General features: G+C 34.1%; 2 protein-coding genes and 1 long non-coding RNA gene across 6 annotated transcripts; 2 read left to right on the plus strand and 1 right to left on the minus strand.

The window, feature by feature from the left end:
• The first annotated feature begins 3,685 nt into the window (after positions 1-3,685).
• LOC136815101 (probable serine/threonine-protein kinase DDB_G0267514) lies at positions 3,686-8,491 on the plus strand. Its single transcript, XM_067071541.1, has 6 exons — positions 3,686-3,761; positions 6,150-6,268; positions 6,443-6,526; positions 6,775-6,831; positions 7,111-7,269; positions 7,383-8,491. The coding sequence occupies exons 1-6, from the start codon at positions 3,686-3,688 to the stop codon at positions 8,445-8,447; spliced, it is 1,560 nt and encodes a 519-aa protein (XP_066927642.1). The 3' UTR covers positions 8,448-8,491.
• Positions 8,492-9,627: 1,136 nt separating this feature from the next.
• LOC136815084 (uncharacterized) lies at positions 9,628-10,817 on the plus strand. The gene is made up of 3 exons (XR_010847672.1): positions 9,628-9,869; positions 10,313-10,418; positions 10,578-10,817. It is a non-coding gene; the product is annotated as an uncharacterized lncRNA (long non-coding RNA).
• Positions 10,818-11,272: 455 nt separating this feature from the next.
• LOC136815156 (uncharacterized) lies at positions 11,273-17,782 on the minus strand. Of its 4 annotated transcripts, none has more exons than XM_067071606.1 (13): positions 16,840-17,782; positions 16,270-16,375; positions 15,498-15,718; positions 15,148-15,279; positions 14,643-14,807; positions 14,250-14,386; positions 13,527-13,638; positions 13,293-13,376; positions 12,699-12,879; positions 12,473-12,562; positions 12,096-12,182; positions 11,882-11,940; positions 11,298-11,417 (listed from the first exon to the last, which is right to left on the minus strand). In XM_067071606.1, the coding sequence occupies exons 1-13, from the start codon at positions 17,317-17,319 to the stop codon at positions 11,352-11,354; spliced, it is 1,920 nt and encodes a 639-aa protein (XP_066927707.1). In that variant the 5' UTR covers positions 17,320-17,782; the 3' UTR covers positions 11,298-11,351. The 4 variants fall into 4 exon arrangements, 3 of the variants coding, with proteins under 3 accessions (XP_066927708.1, XP_066927707.1, XP_066927709.1); XR_010847678.1 differs by having other exon boundaries at positions 11,354-11,417; positions 11,723-11,940; XM_067071607.1 differs by lacking the exon at positions 11,882-11,940 and having other exon boundaries at positions 11,273-11,417.
• Positions 17,783-18,106: the final 324 nt, after the last annotated feature.

Here is an 18,106-nt window from a genome sequence, read left to right on the forward strand (position 1 = left end):
TTGACCGCTACATTTGACTACAGTCTTAGAAATTTCAGATTCTGGGTCAGTTTTGATTGGGCTTTCTTGCCATATCAATGTTTTTGGCTGGGGCGGTTAGGGTTAGGGTAATCTCCGATTTTGGCTGAATCCAAGTAAGATGTAAATCTGATGAGTGTTGGACCCGATCCTCGATCGAAGATGTTTTTTTTATTTCTCAGCCAATAAGTTATCGAAAGTTGCGATTTTCACAGGATAGGTTAAGTAGCCTTCGTAGAATACAGTCCAATTTTCGAATTTCGCAAATGACGTCATGTTCGATTTTTATTGACAAAACCCTAAAGTAGCTATTATTTCTTGAACTTTAGAGGCGATTGTTTTTGTCAAAATCGGTATTCCCGATATCTTTGAGGGCGGGATTTGGTCAAATTGACATGGAGATCATCACTATATGTTTTTTTTTGCTTTATTTCATCAGGAAAAAATAGCTATAGCTATTATACCGATTTCTGTGACACTTTTCAAACCACATTTTTATAGGCTAGAATGTATCTTTTGAGCTATAAATTCATTTCTTAATTGAAAATTTCAATTTTTTTTCATTTCTTTGCAGGTATGAAACTTATTGGATTCCATCTCATAGTATATGACGGTCTAATCTTTGTAGAATACAGTCCAACTTTCGAAATTCTCAAATTACGTTTTCTTCGATTTTTATCGATAAAATAAAATAATAGCTATTTTAGGGTTGGGTGATGTTAAAGTCTGTACTTCCTTAGTAATGTCTGAAATCTGAGGCTTAGGATTCTTCTTAATTTGTTCTTAGGTCGTTTCAGCCTCGTGTTCTTATAAAATTGCTCTTGTACGTGCGTTATAAAGATGTTTGTGAAAAAATGTTTGAAACGTTAAATAAAATAGAATGAAATATAAAATATGTACGCGAAAAAAAATTCTCAAAGACTAATCAAAACATAATAAAAAGTCCCTCAAAGATGGTAAAAAACAACCATAAATGATTCTCCATAAGGGTCTCAAAAATACGAAGTATCAAAAATCAACTCCCCAAAGGGTTATTAACTCTCGTAATTTGGACTAAAGTGTCTAAACTTTGGCTGAAAATAGTATCTCAAAGGGTCGTTAAAACGTTTAACAAGTGTAAAGATTTTCGAAATTGAATCTCTGAAAAGTCGATGTTTGAACTCTAACTCGGACTTACCCTCGCAAACCTAGTATCACCCTCTTCCCACAACCAGGACCATTACTTCGACTGAAGAGTTTCTAAAACATTGTAAAGATCAAACGAGCAGATTCAGGATGTGAACTTTTTTTTGATGTTTTCAGTTTATAGGGTAATCCCCATAAAGCAATTTACATTCCAATATCAAAATCTGAGTTTAAAATCTGAGAATCTGGGTTTACAAGTGTCTAGGCAGGGCCAAATATTATGGTCCGCTGCGCGGACCTGCCTGAATGAGAGAAAGGTGCCCAGTAGTAAAACTTCAAATTAATTCGCTAGAGAGAATCAAGTCAAGCAGGGCCAATTTTGGAGGTTCTTGAATCAATCGTTGACAAAAAAGGTCAAAAAACGGTCAAAATCTTAAAAAAGTGGATTTTTGTCAAATTTTTGCATTTTTTTGCATTTTTGGCTTAAAATCTCGCTGAAAAGACTCACTTTTGATTTTTTTTTGCTTGACCATGAAACCCAATCTAAACTTACGAGTTAGACCAAAATTGACGATTTCTAACTCAAACTGCGCATGTCTAGTATACTCGTCATTGGTACTTAAAGGGTTAACTTAAGTTGTGTACTTTAATAATGATAAGATAGTAATAAAATGCTTGAAATCAAAATTTAAAATTTAAAATTTGCGACGTAATCAACCAACCAATGACGCTATACTATTGTTTCGCAAAAGTTGGCAAAGAGTTGGCCGTCTAAAGTCAAACATAGACAGCCCACTTTCGATCCACTTTATACCAACTCTAGCAATTAGAATAGGCAGGGCTAAAAGTGGGCCGACTAAACCAGAGCTTAATTTTAAACGTCTCCTAGATTTCATCCTCCTCCAAGTATTTTTGATATGATTTTTTTGGTCTGAAACGAATTTCTTTTCTCAATGTATCTAAACCACCGTCCGACATCATTTTTGCAACTCCTTGATTCTTTGGTAACTTCTGAAATCTCTCTCCAATTTTACTATTAACTTTTTGCCGAAGCCTTGTCCATGAGTTGGTTTTAGCATTTTCGGTGAACACATTGCATAGCTCTTGGATGAACCACGTGCCCTTAGTTGGATTACGATACGAAACTGTTCCTGGAAAAGATCAAACGATATACACATTAAACTAAATATTAGGGTTATTAAAGTGTTCGACCAAAACCTGGAGACAAAAAGCCGTTTGCTGAACCCGATCTTTTTTTCGAAGGCGATGTATTCAGCACGTATTTTAATTGGTTACTGAGAAAGAAATTATTTTCCTCTTAATGACTTTGGAGAGTTTTCTTTATCACGTCTAAAGACAATCGGATGTTTTAGTTGAAAAGAGAAACATTTTTTCAACAAAAAGTTTATAATTGTGGCACTTCATAACCTTATGAGAAGGCGTGTGTAGGTGCAATCTGGCTCTCTCACCAACGGTATCGTAACAGAAAGAATCAGAGCCAGATTTTTTTGGCTAATATAATTTTAGTAGGTTCTTCGAGTCTAAACCTAGAAGGCTCACTGGAACATAAACCTCGAGTATTTCTCAAACTTATAAATAATTTCCATCGTTAACACGCTGCTTGGTACCGACTATGATAACTTTACTCGGAGTAGAGACAATCTTTTCGTGGACACACTATAAATGGCCAAAACTTTTGATACAGAAACCTCTGTTTACATTTTTATTGCATTTTTGACTCTACATGAAATTCTGCATCGATCATTCATAATTTACAGGCATCTGAAGCCAAACCAAGGATAGGAACCTCTGAACGTCAATTTTTGGTCAATTTTTGAATTTTCTGAAAAGGGCTTGACAGTGAGTTAATTTAATATACCTGGAGTAGCAGAGACAAAGAAGCTGAAATCAGCTTCGTGGGCCAGGCTTGATGGTGATGGTCATGGTTCTTTATCCTTAGCAGACACGGCTGCACCTTCCTGAGGGCCTAGAACAAATGGGTCAGATTGTAAAGACAGACTCGGTGGACCATCGGTATTAATGTGTGATTCTTCAGCTTTTCCACTTCCCTGGCAAGCTTGAATGTAGAATAACTTCGGTTTTCCATTCAAATTTGGGCAATTCTTTCCGTTAAAATATTTTCTCATTTCAGCAAAATCCATCTCTTGACCATCATTGCAATAGATTCCTTTCTCATAACCATGCGATAAGATACATATCACCAAGCAATCATGATTTGCATTTCTGTCATCTAAGGCATAGTCACGCAAGATTTTCAACATTTGCGATCTACCGACATTTTCTTTTGTTTCACCTTTTTATGTAACGGGTATACGATGAGTATCGCTATCACTTGTCGAAGGTTTGCCATGCTCATCGTTGCACCTTTACTTTCTAGATTTCTGGAGCGAAGGGTAAACTGATGGGTATCGTGCTTTAAGTAATGTACCGTTATTGAGAGTTTGGACATAGGTGATTCTATCATTGTACCGTTATTGAGAGTTTGAACGTAGTGTTTATCAATCTGATGGAAGCAAGCAAAATGGCGGCGATAAACAACGAGGAATTCAACAACGAGGAGGACGAGGAAAAAGAAATGAACCAAAATTTTAATGAAGGTATTCAAGTTACTGAGACAAAACTAAGTGTATACATCTGATAGTGTTTTTTGAATTGGAACAATACTTTTACTTTAGGTTTTGGGACCTAAACTGTCGAAAGTATTCCTTTAAAATTTGAAATTAAGAAATATTTATTTATAGCGTGCCTGCCTGTCGGCGCACCAAACAGTGCGGTGTTTTGTCTGGTCTCAAAAATTATCCTTTTGCTACACCAGATGTGGTAAGTCCAGTGTCAGTCCGGTGTTTAAATGCCGGGAGCTTTAGGCACTGGACGTGCGTCGGAAAAACATTATAAACGCGCACACCACACGCTCCTCACCAGACACGTCAGCCTTCAGACTTCCGGTGTTGAGGGTGTCCGTTGGTAAAAAGTATTCTTATCCAACACCAGACCTTCACCATGTCCGGTGCTGTCAAGTCCGGTGTGCCGGCAGGGTCGTACATCGTAAAAATTAAAACCAAAAAAAATGTTGGTTTTTCATCACATCCATCCAGTTAGTCCATCCTGGCATCCATATCTACATCTCCAGACGATCTCAATCGAACGGAATCGACAATCTAACCAATCAAACCAAATCAAACGTCAAAATTCTGGATAATATTCGATTGGTTTGATTGTTGTTCGACTGTGGTTTGATCGTCGATTCCGTTCAAATGAGATCGTCTGGCTTTATTCTTGCAGCTTCCCCACATCCCAGCTCTCAAACATCACAAGCCAAATGAAATTAATTTCGATTTCCCGTAGAAATTATGTGATGAACAATCCGGGGGTCAATGAATTGACGATCGAACGCAATCAAACATCAATCGAACGCAATCAAACATCGATCGAATCTGAAAATTGCGGTAATATTCGATTGAGATTCGATTGCGTTTGACAATCGAATTTCAATCGATTGATTGCGTTCGATTTGGTTTGACTGGTTCGATTGTCAATTCCGTTCGATTGAGATCTACATCTGGCAATTGAACAAGGTGAGCATTTGAACAGGGTTTTCGTTGCCCAGTGCAAATGAGATAGGATGTCTCAAGCTAATGAAAAGAAGCAAAAATGAACCTTCCCCGAACCTTAGACCACTTACCGTGAGTGGTCCTAAATCCGACAACCCTGCCTAATTCCGACCCCCCAAATAACTGTTATGAAAAAAATTCTATGTTTACAAACATTCCCTCTCCAAGTTGAACAATAAACTATTGCAAGAACTCTTAAAAAAAAGCATCTAAACAAGATTGTCAAAATGTCAATCAATGTAATTTTAAAAAGTGTGAATTGTAAAAATAATTACTTTTTATGATGCTGTTACTGTTGTTGTCATTTATGATGTACATATTGCAATGAAAAATTATGTTTTGTATAAAAAGTAATTGTTGAAATTGTTATTTGGTTCAATGTATCAAATCTCTTAGTTTAGTTGACACTTTGGTATCTTTGTTGCGTCACAGCAAAAGGTTTGTTTTTGTTTTAGTTTGTATCTTTGAAAGACCCCATCGGATTTAGGCAGGACTGTCGGATTTAGAACCACTCACGGTAGATAAAAAAGGCAAAAGGTGAAGAAAGAGCTCAATTTTAATTTATTTTTTCTGTATTGATACTTACAGATAGACCAAATTGAACGCAGTCGACCAATTGAAATTTGATTGTTGAATATTGCCATAGTTTTCAGATTAGATTGATATTTATTTGATTGCAGTCGATTGCATTAGATTGCGTTTGATTGAGATAGGATGTAGGATGGGATAGGAAAAGCAAGTGTTATCATAAGGATGGAAGGACAAATTGCCGAATTAGACCACATGACAAATCATATCCTTGCCATACGTCATACAATTGGGAAAGTATGGTGAAAGTGGTGGATTGTATGTTTACATGACATCAGAGTACGTCAAACACTCTTCTTTGATTTATGATGGAAAATAGGCCTTCTTTAGAGCATAGAACAATCAAAGGCAGTTGAAAGACTACTATATTTTAAACAACAATCGAACACAGACGAACGACAATCGAATGCAGTTGAACGATAATCAAACCAATCAAATGGGTCCGTCCCGTCCGTCACACTTTTAAATTTTTCTTGCAGCCTAGGGCCAGCTACATAAGTTACATTTCAAGTCCAATAATTTCTTAAAATACACCAAAATGATACCTTTAAGTATTAGTTACATGCTAGATAGATCTTCCTCCTCTGCAATATGCGAAAATGTGCTAAAATCTTCCTTTTGGAAAAATCCAAAAAAGGATAATTTTACAGTGAAATCTTTGTTTGCTGAATTGAATTGAGTGAAATTTTATGCTTATAAAAAACATGTAATCATTCTCAGGTGAATAGACCCTATACAAAAAGGTTGCTATTTTATTGTTGAAATTTTTTTCTTATTCATCACTAGTAATTTGGGATCAGATCTATGCTTATTTTGTCAAAAATTATGACAAAAATCACAACAGAGAAAAATCGGGGGCACAACAAAAGAGACGAGTACGACAAAACATAAAGACCAAAGTGATGGTATGCATTATTATTTTAAAATTATTGTCTCTGTAAACTATTTAATTGAATTATCTTACAAAGACAAATATCATACTATGGAAGATATCACCAATTTATTCTAGTTAATGTACTGTAAGTAAACTATATATTTTGTTTCCAAGTATTTTTCTTAGTAAATTTCTTCACTCATAGAAAATATGTAAAGGAATTGAGAGAGGTGAAAGTGTGGAGGAAATCCTGAAGAAAGTTGCTGACTACGTCTCAACATTATTTAAAGTAATTTATTTTATTGTGTATGCTTTCAACAGAAAAGTTAAAGAGCCAAAAATAAAAATTATTTGAACCAGTTAAAACAATTACTGCACAGTTCTTCATGCAATCTCCAGGCAATAGATTATTTTATTTTCGCATAACTACCAAAAAGTAAAGTTCTTTTGCCAAAAATTGAAAACAAGTTCAAATATGCTAAATGTGACATGTTTTGTGAAAATTGAACAAATAGTTTTTCCTTTAAAATTATCTAGGTAGCTGTAGAGATAAAAATTGGTTCATTCCATCATAAAAGTGGTTGTGATGATGAGGTATTTCTTTGTCTAAAAATTTTGTTATTTTAAAGAAGTATGACCTTTTGATTTATGTGAATAAAACTACTGACTTCAAAATAATTTCTCAAAATTGATTAAAAGGCTTTTTAAAAGTGTTTTACTCCACAATGCAATCCACAAAATGTGTAACCGTACATCCTGTGCCCATGTTCAGGAGTTGCCATAAAGCCATTATGGTAATAACCGGGAGGGCACATTGCTATACATTGTAATTTTTCCAACTACTTAGTTACCTTTTTTTTCTTCAAAATAAAGGTTGATAATTACATAGGTGGTGGTAAAGGAGAAGAAAATGATGATAGCAAAACTGATGATAGCAAAACTGATGAAATTAACAATGATAATAACGTAAAAACTAATGAAAATAATGATAACTGGTCTACTGAAGATTATGAAAGTGAAGAACAGGAAAAGGTTTCATTTTGATTTTTAAAACAGATTTGATCAATGTATTGTTTTTAATAAAATTTTGTTTGTTTTACTTGATAGTAAGCTATGGTTATAACCTCTTTGCCCCTTTATATTAGGTACTTCAGTCATCCCCCAAGCGCTTTAAAAGATGGAAAGTAGTAGAGTCAGAGGTGGATATAAACAAAAGGCGCCTAGAGAATGCTAATGCACAAATCAAACGACTTGAGAACTTTAATAGAGCTCAATCAGACACAATTAGCGTCCTCAAAGAAAAGAATGCTTCTCTCTCCCACCGCAATGCGGAATATACAAAATTGAAGATCATACAGCAGCTTGGAGAGAGACGTTCTACTCTAATGGTTGACGCTTCATTGTTTAGCAAAACTTTTCACTGCGGGGATCAACTAATGCAAGAGCAAGACTCCACAATAATCGATCCAGAGAGTTTTAAAGTGGCAAAGAAAGTATCTTTGGCTAGTGGTACTTTCTCTAATTCTGAGAAAGCTGTCTTTCCTGATGGTGACTCAGTAGTGATCAAGTCCTTAAATGGCAGTTTTGGCATGCAAGCTCTTGCAGTTGCATCACATGAGCATCGAATTCTGACCTTTTTAGGAGTTCATCCAAACATTGTTCAAACTATTGGTCTAGTGCAGTTCAGCAATAACTTTGCACATATTTTAAACTTTGAAACTGGGTGGACACTCCAACACGAGATTGATAAGAAATTTGTAATGTCCTTGGATAAATTAAAGCAGCATATACTTGGTATTTCAAGTGCCCTTCAACATCTGTTTTCAAGAGGTGTTCTTCACAATAATTTGGTTGCCAGTAACATTATTTTGACCGACCGCACTAAACCAATACTGATGGGATTCACGTTTGCGTGTCGTGAGAGTTGTGGTAAGGCAAAAGTTGAAGATGTTTTAAAGCTTTTCAGTAATCAAAGTCACTTTGCCCCTGAACTCTTCAGAGGGTCAAAGGTCACCTATTCGTCCGATATTTATTCGTTTGGCATCCTCCTCCAGCGAATATTGAAGAGACCTTCATCGTTTTCATTGGAAGATGTACTCAAGACACGGTTAGAGTGCATTGCTCAGCATTGCGTGGAAAAATCTCGTGGAAAGAGACTACCCCATCTATTTTTGCAGAGCAGGCTAATAGCGATCATTGAAAATTCCTGATTTTATGGTTGTTAAACTTAAAACTTGAGTGGCAGACATAATATATACAAAAACTTTCGTTCCTCTAGAAAATAGATGTTGATTGCAAACAAACTCTCTTATGTAAAGTAATCAAATACAAGAATCAAATAAACTAAACCTGTCAACCTTTTTTTATAAGCATGAGTTGTTTGCTTTATTCTTTAAAGATTGGAACCTTTTTTATGCATACACTTTCCCTTTTTTTTCCCATCCAAAAAATACTTGTAAATTTGCTGCTAAGAAAAATCCCTATAGGGGTCATAATAATGTGATTTTAGAGTTAAAATTTTCAAAAATTACGAAGTCCCCTCTCTTATTTAGACACAGAAGAGTGTAAACTTAACAAAACGAAAAATTACTTTCCTGGAATTGAAAAAGTTGGTGTTTTGATAGGATCTTCTTGGATGTGAAAAGATATTTTTGAAAGAACTTTTTATGGTATTTTTACCACAAATAAAGACAGGAAATAATATTCCCTCGAGTTTGTTTGCAGCCAAGCACTTTAATATCAGAAAAGCTTTGTGGAAAAAACTTTAGAATGTTTAAAATTCTCACACCTGCCTAAAGATAGCAATTGAAGGTTACATTTATATTTTTCAAGCCTGCTTGCTTTTTATTTTGAGCACCCTGTTTCTAGGGATAAAATTTAGAAAAATAGACTATTTGCAAAATCGGCTTACTTTTTTCCATTCATATTGTCTTTAAATAATGGTGACTTCTTAAAATATAAATTTAAGTAGATCCACATACTGATTGATCTCTTAGCATTTATCCTGAAACACTTTTGTTTTAAGTGAATTTTATCTACATACTAGCATAAACTTGATCTCTCACAAGCAAGTTTGAAGATTTCTAGAATTATTAGCTTATTTCGATTTTATTTGTTAAAGAGAAATATCAAAGTCCATATTATGTATTTTATTTATTCAGTTGTTTAAGATATTGTAGTCAATATTCCTGAATATTCTTGTAATATTTTTCCACGAGGCATTTAACTAATCAAAAAATCATGTCATCATCTCTGAATACCAGACTGAAAAATTTAATTCTTACATAGATCTCCTCCCTTTTAAAGGTATTAAATACAGTAATTACTACTGTAATTTTGGGTGAACGCTTTTACAAAATATAAAATGATGCTGTTGTTTCACATCGACTATGTTGCTGTTCTTGTTGTTTTTTCTTTTTATTTTAGTTTCTGTAAATAACATCGAAAAAATTCATTGAAATAACAACGTCATGTCTACCAAAGTAAAAATTGTCAAAACTGCTCAACAGATTGAAACATTGGAGAGTTTTTTTCAAAAAGGGATGACATCATACGGCAGGGACAATGTCAACGGGCTAAAGCTGTTGGATGAGGCTGTCAAGGAAACTGGCCTTACTGAAACAATTGTTAAGGTAAACACCCTGACAAAAATTTATCTTATATATAAAACTTTTCTACCCTGTTAGCTTTGTAGCGGTATAATATTGAAAGTAGTGAAAACTTGGCCTTCGTCTAACTATCAAAATTACGAGTAGCATGGATATGCTTGATAATTAATCCTTTTTTTTGATCTTTGCAAATTGATAAAAAATACTGACACTGCTACTGACAGTTTCGTGCGCAAAAATGGATACGTTTTTTAATACGCTCGAAAAACCTTTTCCGTCGTATACCAAAATTAATATTTGCTAAAATTAGCAACTTTAAGGAAATCTATTGGAAGATTTTGTGTTCATGATTTTCTAAAAAAAAAAAACAGGAAAATTAGAATTTGACAAAATAAAAATGGGGCAGATTTGAGAAATCTTAAAAATCCTAATCACGAAAATTATTCTTCACGTGAAATTTACTGTAGGAATGGATCAGGAATAAGAAGAAGGCCCCCAGTAAAAAGAAAACCGAGAAGGTCAACGAGCGAAATCCAAGAGGATACGACCTATTCAAATCAAAATGGTTGACTGGTAAACTTAATTACAGATTTTATTTTATTTACCTGTTTTCAAATATATTCAATGATGATTTTTTTTTTCATTTCTAGTTGTGTTTTAATTAAAACTATTACATTATTTATTCAATGACAAGCCAATAAATAGCTTCCTCTTCTTCTAATATGATTTCAGATAACCCGAATAGCTCGCTACGAGAAGCTAATATTGCATGGAAGGAATTGGTAGATGAAGAAAAGCTGGATTTCAATAAACGGGCATCGGAAATCGAAGAGGTCAATTTTCATGACAAACCAGTGGAATGGCAAAAGAAGAAGATATCCCTTACTAGGAAGAAAATTTTAGACTTGGTAAAACTTTTTATTATTCTATATTTCAATGTATGATGCATTCACGATTATTTTCATAAAATAGTAACCACTAAAACTATATACGACGATTTTAAATTTCTCGAGATACATTTTAGAAATCGACTAAATCCGTAATATATCTCTAATCTAATTTTTCTGAGAGCTTTCGAATGGTATAACTGGTTAGATGTTTTGACAACTTCGATTTTTCGTCGAATTCTAAGGGTCAAGGGTTTTATATCTTTTGTCATAGGATGCAATTAACGTACAAAAGAAATTAACGCAAACGTTGATGGGATTGGAACTACTCATACAAACATATGGAAAGTAATGATCATGGCAAAAATAAAGTCTATTTTTAGATTTACCGCGGTACGCTATTCACATGAATAAAGGGCTCGATACCTTAGATTTGAATATACTTTTAAGGGTAATCGGTCCGTCATAGTTACTAAACGTTTGTTCTTGATTTAAAATGTGTAACAAAATAAAAAAGTAATTTTAAAAAGCATGGATAATGGTAACTCTTAAAACCTAAATTACCGTTTTGCTTTTCGTTGATGTAAGGCAACATCAGATACTTTTTCACTCATCAGTGCTAAAGAAGATTCCCTGTTGAAGGTTTTAAGCTTTTCGTAATAAATTTGTCTCCAGTCGGCAGCATCTAAAAAGAAAAACGCACATTGCTATTACCATTAAGTTTAAAGCCCGAAGGGCTAGAGTAGAAACTTTTGTTTACAGGCAAGAAAAGTGAAACCACTTAATTCTTTGTTTTCAAGTACTATATTTTTCGAAATCTAGTGATAGATTTAATTTCAATCCGGCATTTGTGTAAAAACCATACGCAGGTGTTCTGGATAAAGATAAAGATTAAATAGCTAGGAAATGTCCCATCCAGGTGTTTCACGTCTAGCCCCTTCGGGACTTTAAACCCAATGCCTATAACACGTAGCTGAATTATAAGCTTACCTCTAATTATAAAGAAGTAAAATGCTACAAAATTCTAACGCTACGTTATTATTTTATTTATTCGTCAATGTCAAAGGAGTACTGTCATTGTTTTCAAATTGGCTGAACGTTTGAAGATTTGTCCTAGAATATTATTTGTCGTGTCCGTCAGTAGAGTACCGTCAATGCTTTTGTCAATAGTTGCCTAGATGTCCTCAAAATACAGATCGGTTGTATATCTGAAAAATAATACAAAAAATGGTTCTAAAAGCCTAAAATCATTATTCTTTAAGTTCTGTTACAACGTAAAGCGCTCAAGCAAATTAAGATAAATTAAAGTAAGTAAATAGATTAAGTAGTCCAAGAAAAGTGCTGTGGTAGAAGCAGTAATGACCTGGTTGCAGTGGCCTTTTGTCCTTGTTTACAACACTGTCTTCCTCTCGTTTCCAAGCTTCAATGACTTTCTCATCCACTTTAACTTCTACAACGGAATGAGATTGATGAATTGCTAAGTAGTAGCTTTTTTATTTCACTGAATACAATACTCTTTATTTCCTTTTTATGATAGGGATCATTACGATTTACCTAGAGGGGAGAGACTTTCATGTGATTGAATTTCAAGAACTGACGAACGAGTTTTCTCCCGCAGATAAAGGTATAATAATTATAGTTTTCCTACAACTAGTAAATAAACAGTAGGGAATCAAAATACTTATTTATACCATAATGGATTGTAGACACGATCTGAATGACAATGAAAGGAACCATTACCAGTCAGTTTAGAGCATATCGCTTTAATCTCCGACTCACAGGAATTCACGGTTTCGATCGCCTTGTTACGCAAAAATACAAGATATTTCCCTAAAGCAAAAATTGTGCAAGCTTATACGAAAAATAAAAAAATTGAAAAATAGTATGCTTGTGTTTTAGTCTAAATAAAACGTCACAAGTCAAAGAATTTATAAGATGGATCTCGAATGTTTCTTAAAGTACTTGCCTATGTTTCCCATTTTCTTTGAGCCAAAGTGCATCAAGGCATCACTGAGTAAGTCAGTTCGATGCGCCGGAGTCATTTCTTTGGTTATCTTTGAAAACGACCTCAGGTAAGACCACAGGCGCTCCATCAGTTCTCCATCCATCAAACCAAACGTTTCAAGCCGACGAATGGAATTCTTTACCTGGATAAACAATAAAGTTCAGGGAATACACTCTTCTCGAGATGCATAAATTTATTGTTGTCCTCGTTTTCAAACAGATTTCATTGCTACGAAATTATACATTTAAACCAATTTAAATTCCCAAAAGGCAAACATTAACTCTAAAACAAAAGTACTTGAAATTCAAAATGTCTCATGAGGTGTAAACAACACAATTATCATTGTGAATATGTAATTTTATAACAATGAAATCTGTTTGAAAACGAGGACAACAATAAATTTATGCATCTCAAGAAGAGTGTATTACTGATATTTTCTAGTGTAACGGAGGGTGATAATAAGGGCATCATCAAAGCGTGCTTCAATTTTGTTTATTGCCACTCCAGGATGACGAAGATACATTCATCATAATGGCGGAGAAGAAAAATTATTACCTGACAATCCCCTCTGTGACCATATGAGTGAAAAACTGGTATTCCAAAGTGGAAATCTTTGTACTTCGTAAACGTGTTCTTTTTCTTTAAAAAAGCAAAGAACGTCTAATGTGGTTTGCTTGTGAACATTAGTCATAGATGAAGAGCAAAACATCGCTAATACTAGCAGGTACCCGGCGTCGCTATAATCTTTGAGAATGACATTGGAAATAAGAATACAGTAAGTGTACATACCTTCAAATGCGATTTTAATACACAGGCTATGTCATATATAACGTGAGTGAGTAAACTTTTGTCATGATTTTCTTCCAACAAACGGTCAAGTAAATACACAGCATATCCCAGCCTGAAAATTTTTATATGATGTACAATAATTTTTCAACCCCGATATCATTAATAATGACCTCCCATTTTATGACTTTTATCCTACGAAGTACCAAAAAAGGGTTAAAAGCTTCATTTTCCAAGATTCCAAGGAATCTTCAGCACAATCAGGCCCCAATCAGACACATTATGACCCCTCCCCGATTTTGTTGATTTTATTCTCGAGTACCCACCCGTCCCGCTTATTCTATTGTCCCCTAAAATTAAGCACCAAAGAGTAGCATATGGAAAATGAGCTCACCCTGGCTTAAATTTCGTTAATTTATTTTTGCCAAAATTTTGCAGATGAACTTTGTCCAAGAAAGACCAGATTTAGGATCGATTTATGATTTCAGAGCAGTTCCACAAAGATTGCTTTCGGGAAAATATCTTCCCACAAATATTCATTTCTAAGGAATTATACTACACGTTATTTTTATAAGTAACCAAGTTGCCAAGATTCAAGCGCTTAAAATGGATCTGAAGATCTTGGAAAGAAATTCTTTTTTCAAACTTCATTAAAATTGTATTTGATTCTATTCTCCTTGAGATTCAATTTAATTGTTGGGGATAAAATTCAACTCATTTTAATACCTTTCACCATGCCTCATATTTAGGAAGAGTTTTGGAAATTCGTGTCTACAAGACATTCCGAAAATTCCGGTAACACTTAATTTCTTTGTTTTTCTTTTCGATCGAAGATTGTTTCCGGCTTGGAAGTTACTGCAATCCTAGTAAGAAGTTCCTAAAGAACTACAATGACTTTCAATTATAATATTTTGTAACACAGTATATCAGAACATATAAGGACTCATGAGGACTCATAGCATCTCAATTTTTATAGGTCAAAATATTAATTTCACAGCTTCTTAGATTAAGATTGCTTTGATTTGATTTTGAAAAATTTTAAAGGTCACTCCTAGAGAATTTAATAAATTAAAATATGTTTAGGCATCGCTGCTTTTTAAAATAGAATAAAAATCTCACCTTTGTTTTTAAAGCATCATCATAGTTCACCATGAATGAATCGATATCTTCATCAGGAACAAATAAATTGGAAGATCGCATCGCAAGTTTCTTTGATTTGGAAGCAGACGCTTTGAGTACTAGACCAAAGTTTGCATCTAAACAATAGAACACACTGCCGTCTTCCTAAACGAAAGTTGATATTCCTTCTTTAATACACATTATTTTACTTAAAGCAAGCTAGTTGCTAAGGTTGGCCTTGCTCATAAATTTGCTGTACTCTGAGCCTTTGATAAGCAAAGCAACTTCTTCTTCAACAACAGATGTTCACAACATGAACAAGAGAAAACCTTAGTGGCCTATTGAGCAACAACTGCAACCTTGAGTTTGACAAAAATCTTAGCGACCTTAGCAATGAGCCAGAAAATAATAGGTTTGCTTATTAAAATGTGTTCCTTAGTGTCAACAATGTTATGCACCTTAGTGGTTCCACTCTGATCAAAGCATGTGTAAAAGTAATTCTTACTTTGGGACAAGCAGCACACTCTTCTAGTCCAGTGAAGTCTTCACAAATGCTTCTGAGGTTAAGAAGTTGCCTCCGAAAGTTCCTAAACTGATCGATAGTGTCAGTCTTCTCCAAACGATTTAGATATCTTCTCTAAAAATAAAAATAAAAACTCAAGCGCCAGAAAACAAGAATAATTGAAAATATCTCAACGAGTGTAAGAGCCTATTTATTAAAAAATAAATCAAGCAAAGTAATAATAATAACATATATTTTAAGTGGCATGCTCCGAATATTCAGTATCCTTTAGACACCTAAAAAATTGTTTCCACGAAGGGCAACTAATACTAGTTTATCATGAAAATATTTACCAAGACAGTGTTTCCCATTCCTTTTTTCCACGCTAGACCATCACAAAAAGAATGAAAAGATATCTTCCCCTCCAACTGCAACGAGATGAAAAGGTGTAGGAGATCTATAGACACCACCGTATTTGGTTTGATTGGAGTCACAGGCCACAAGTCAAGACGAAGTAGTGTTTCCAAATCACTTTCACATTCACAAAAATAGATAGAGCACTGATGATGTAGTCCTAGAAAAGATGACGTAATTTTGAAAAAAAATTATTCAAATATATAGATTTTATCTTTCCCCCCTATTTGTATCTATGTCTTATAGAACATAATGCTGAAATTCTGTAACTATGAAAAATCATAACGTTTAAAAAAAGAACCATAGACCCAAAGTTTTAAAACTTTCAAAAGGATATTTGCATGAACAATTTAATTAGATTATCAGGTAGCCTGTTTTTATCAGAGAATAAATTAATATCACATTGTTGGTCTGGGAGGGGATGAATTTTTTTTCCAAGGTAAACATCAAAGAAAGGTATCAATCTTACTTATTGATTACATGAATATCTTTTTTTGTATAATGTTTTTGCATGAATTTATCATTTATAATTCATTTTGATGTGAACCAACAACTTTATATAAGTAATTTTCAGATCGAGAGACCAGAAATCAAACAGTAATGGGGAAGGAAAGCCAGATGGGGGTTTTCAACACCGGATGGGGGACCCAAAAAACTTGCATGACACCATGTGATCCTTTAAAGTAATGACATGTAAAGGATTTTTAATACCTGTTTCTGAAATTACTGTCAATAATCTAGGCTTGGCATACAGACATTGGCTTGTATGTTTGCTTTTCAGCTCATAATTGACTTGAAATTCGTGAAACCCATCATCCTTCAAATAGATTAGGAAGAAATTATATAAATCAAAAGTTTTTTGATGGCCAGTCTGATTATTGTCACTTCTTCAAAAGACCACTAAACCCTGAATCTAGCGCAAATGACAGGAAAGAAATCTGCAACTACTTTCCTGTACATTCCATGCTTTCTAGAAGAGAACGCTTTTTCTATACATTACTTTCATAAGCAACCTAAGCTGCTAAGGCTCCAGCCCTGAAACAGAAATCCATCCGTTGGTATCAAAATATGAAATCCCTTTGACCACTTCAGCCCTGAGCAAAAAATTATCTCAATATGTAATCAGGCAAGGGTCCAGCTTCACAAAAAAAGAATCAAGTTGGGTTATCATAAAGACCTCAAAAATAATCTTAATTTATTTTAAATGTACCTGTATGTTTATTTCATTTGAGACCCAAGAGTATACCCTATTACCAGTTACTCTAGGATTAGAATACTTACATTTATTTCATACAGACAATGAAAAGGCATGTGCTTATGGATCTTAACAGCACATCCACTGCAATATGTGGTTCTTGGCCCACATGTTTTGCACCATACACAATTTTCAAGTAATTTTGTTTCACAGATAACACATATTGTGGGTAGCATTTCATCGAACTTCTCTGCGTACTTCCTTATCACTTCAGGTGAGAAGGTATCCCATGCCCCAAGCTCCTTTTCCTTCATTGTCTGGTACTTTGACCTTTTTGAATCATCGTTTGTTTTGTTTACTGAATCAGTGACAAAGTTATCCTCTTTTGAGCTCTCATCCTCATCCCCAGATATACAAGGACTGAAAGACTCATTTTTCAAGTACTTTGATTGAGATGAACTGCTCATGAAAGGTTGGACATAAGTAGTCCTTTTTCTACCATTTCTTATTTTTGTGCTTTTAACTTTGACAACTTTCTTTCTGAATGTTCTTTGTGTTCCAGTCATTATTTTAAACCTTAAACATAATCATTGTACAGGAAACAAAATGAATATCTGTTTTATAAAACATGAACTTTATGAAAAAGGGATATGTTTTTATACCTGGAATGCTGGTGTTAAAGCCCTGAGGAGAATTCAAAGGGGAGATGCAATAGAAAAATACATCATGATAAAAGGAAGAAAGAATAAAGATCTTATATTGAAAATATACTTCAATATAAATTTTTACAAATACATTCACCTTGAAAGTTTAATTTTGTCTCTCAGGTCAGAGTTTACAACTGGGGTCTTTGCAGTATATAATTATAGTCCTAGTCCACGATCAATAACAAAGTCCAAAATCAATATCATATTGGTTTTCAAATATATGTTTTGATTCAATCAAAAAATTCCACGAAGACACACATTAAACACACAATTGAAAGCAGTAATTATAACCTCATACTTTCTTTCCAGTGCAAGAAAATATTAAAACCCCTGTTTTGATCTACGACATCCAGGGCAAGACGTTAGTAAAAACAAGATTTTGCCGCTATTAATCAGGCCAGGGGGTTGAAATCAATGTTTTGATTTGAAACATGACGTCATTTTGGCTGCACTATTCCCAGGAGAATAATTTACCGTCAGATGAAGGGTTATATTTGCACCTTCGCTGCTGAAGTGAGAGGTGCATTATTTGTACATAATTGATAATATCTTTTTAACGCACAGACAAAATATTTTTTCCATAGATCAGATTCTTTTGATAAAGAAAAGCTTTCTTCTCGTACGATTTTTTATAGTCGATGTTTGT

This window comes from Clytia hemisphaerica, unplaced genomic scaffold, assembly GCF_902728285.1.
Source record: "Clytia hemisphaerica strain Z4C2 unplaced genomic scaffold, Clytia hemisphaerica genome assembly, whole genome shotgun sequence".
Lineage (NCBI taxonomy): Eukaryota > Metazoa > Cnidaria > Hydrozoa > Leptothecata > Clytiidae > Clytia > Clytia hemisphaerica.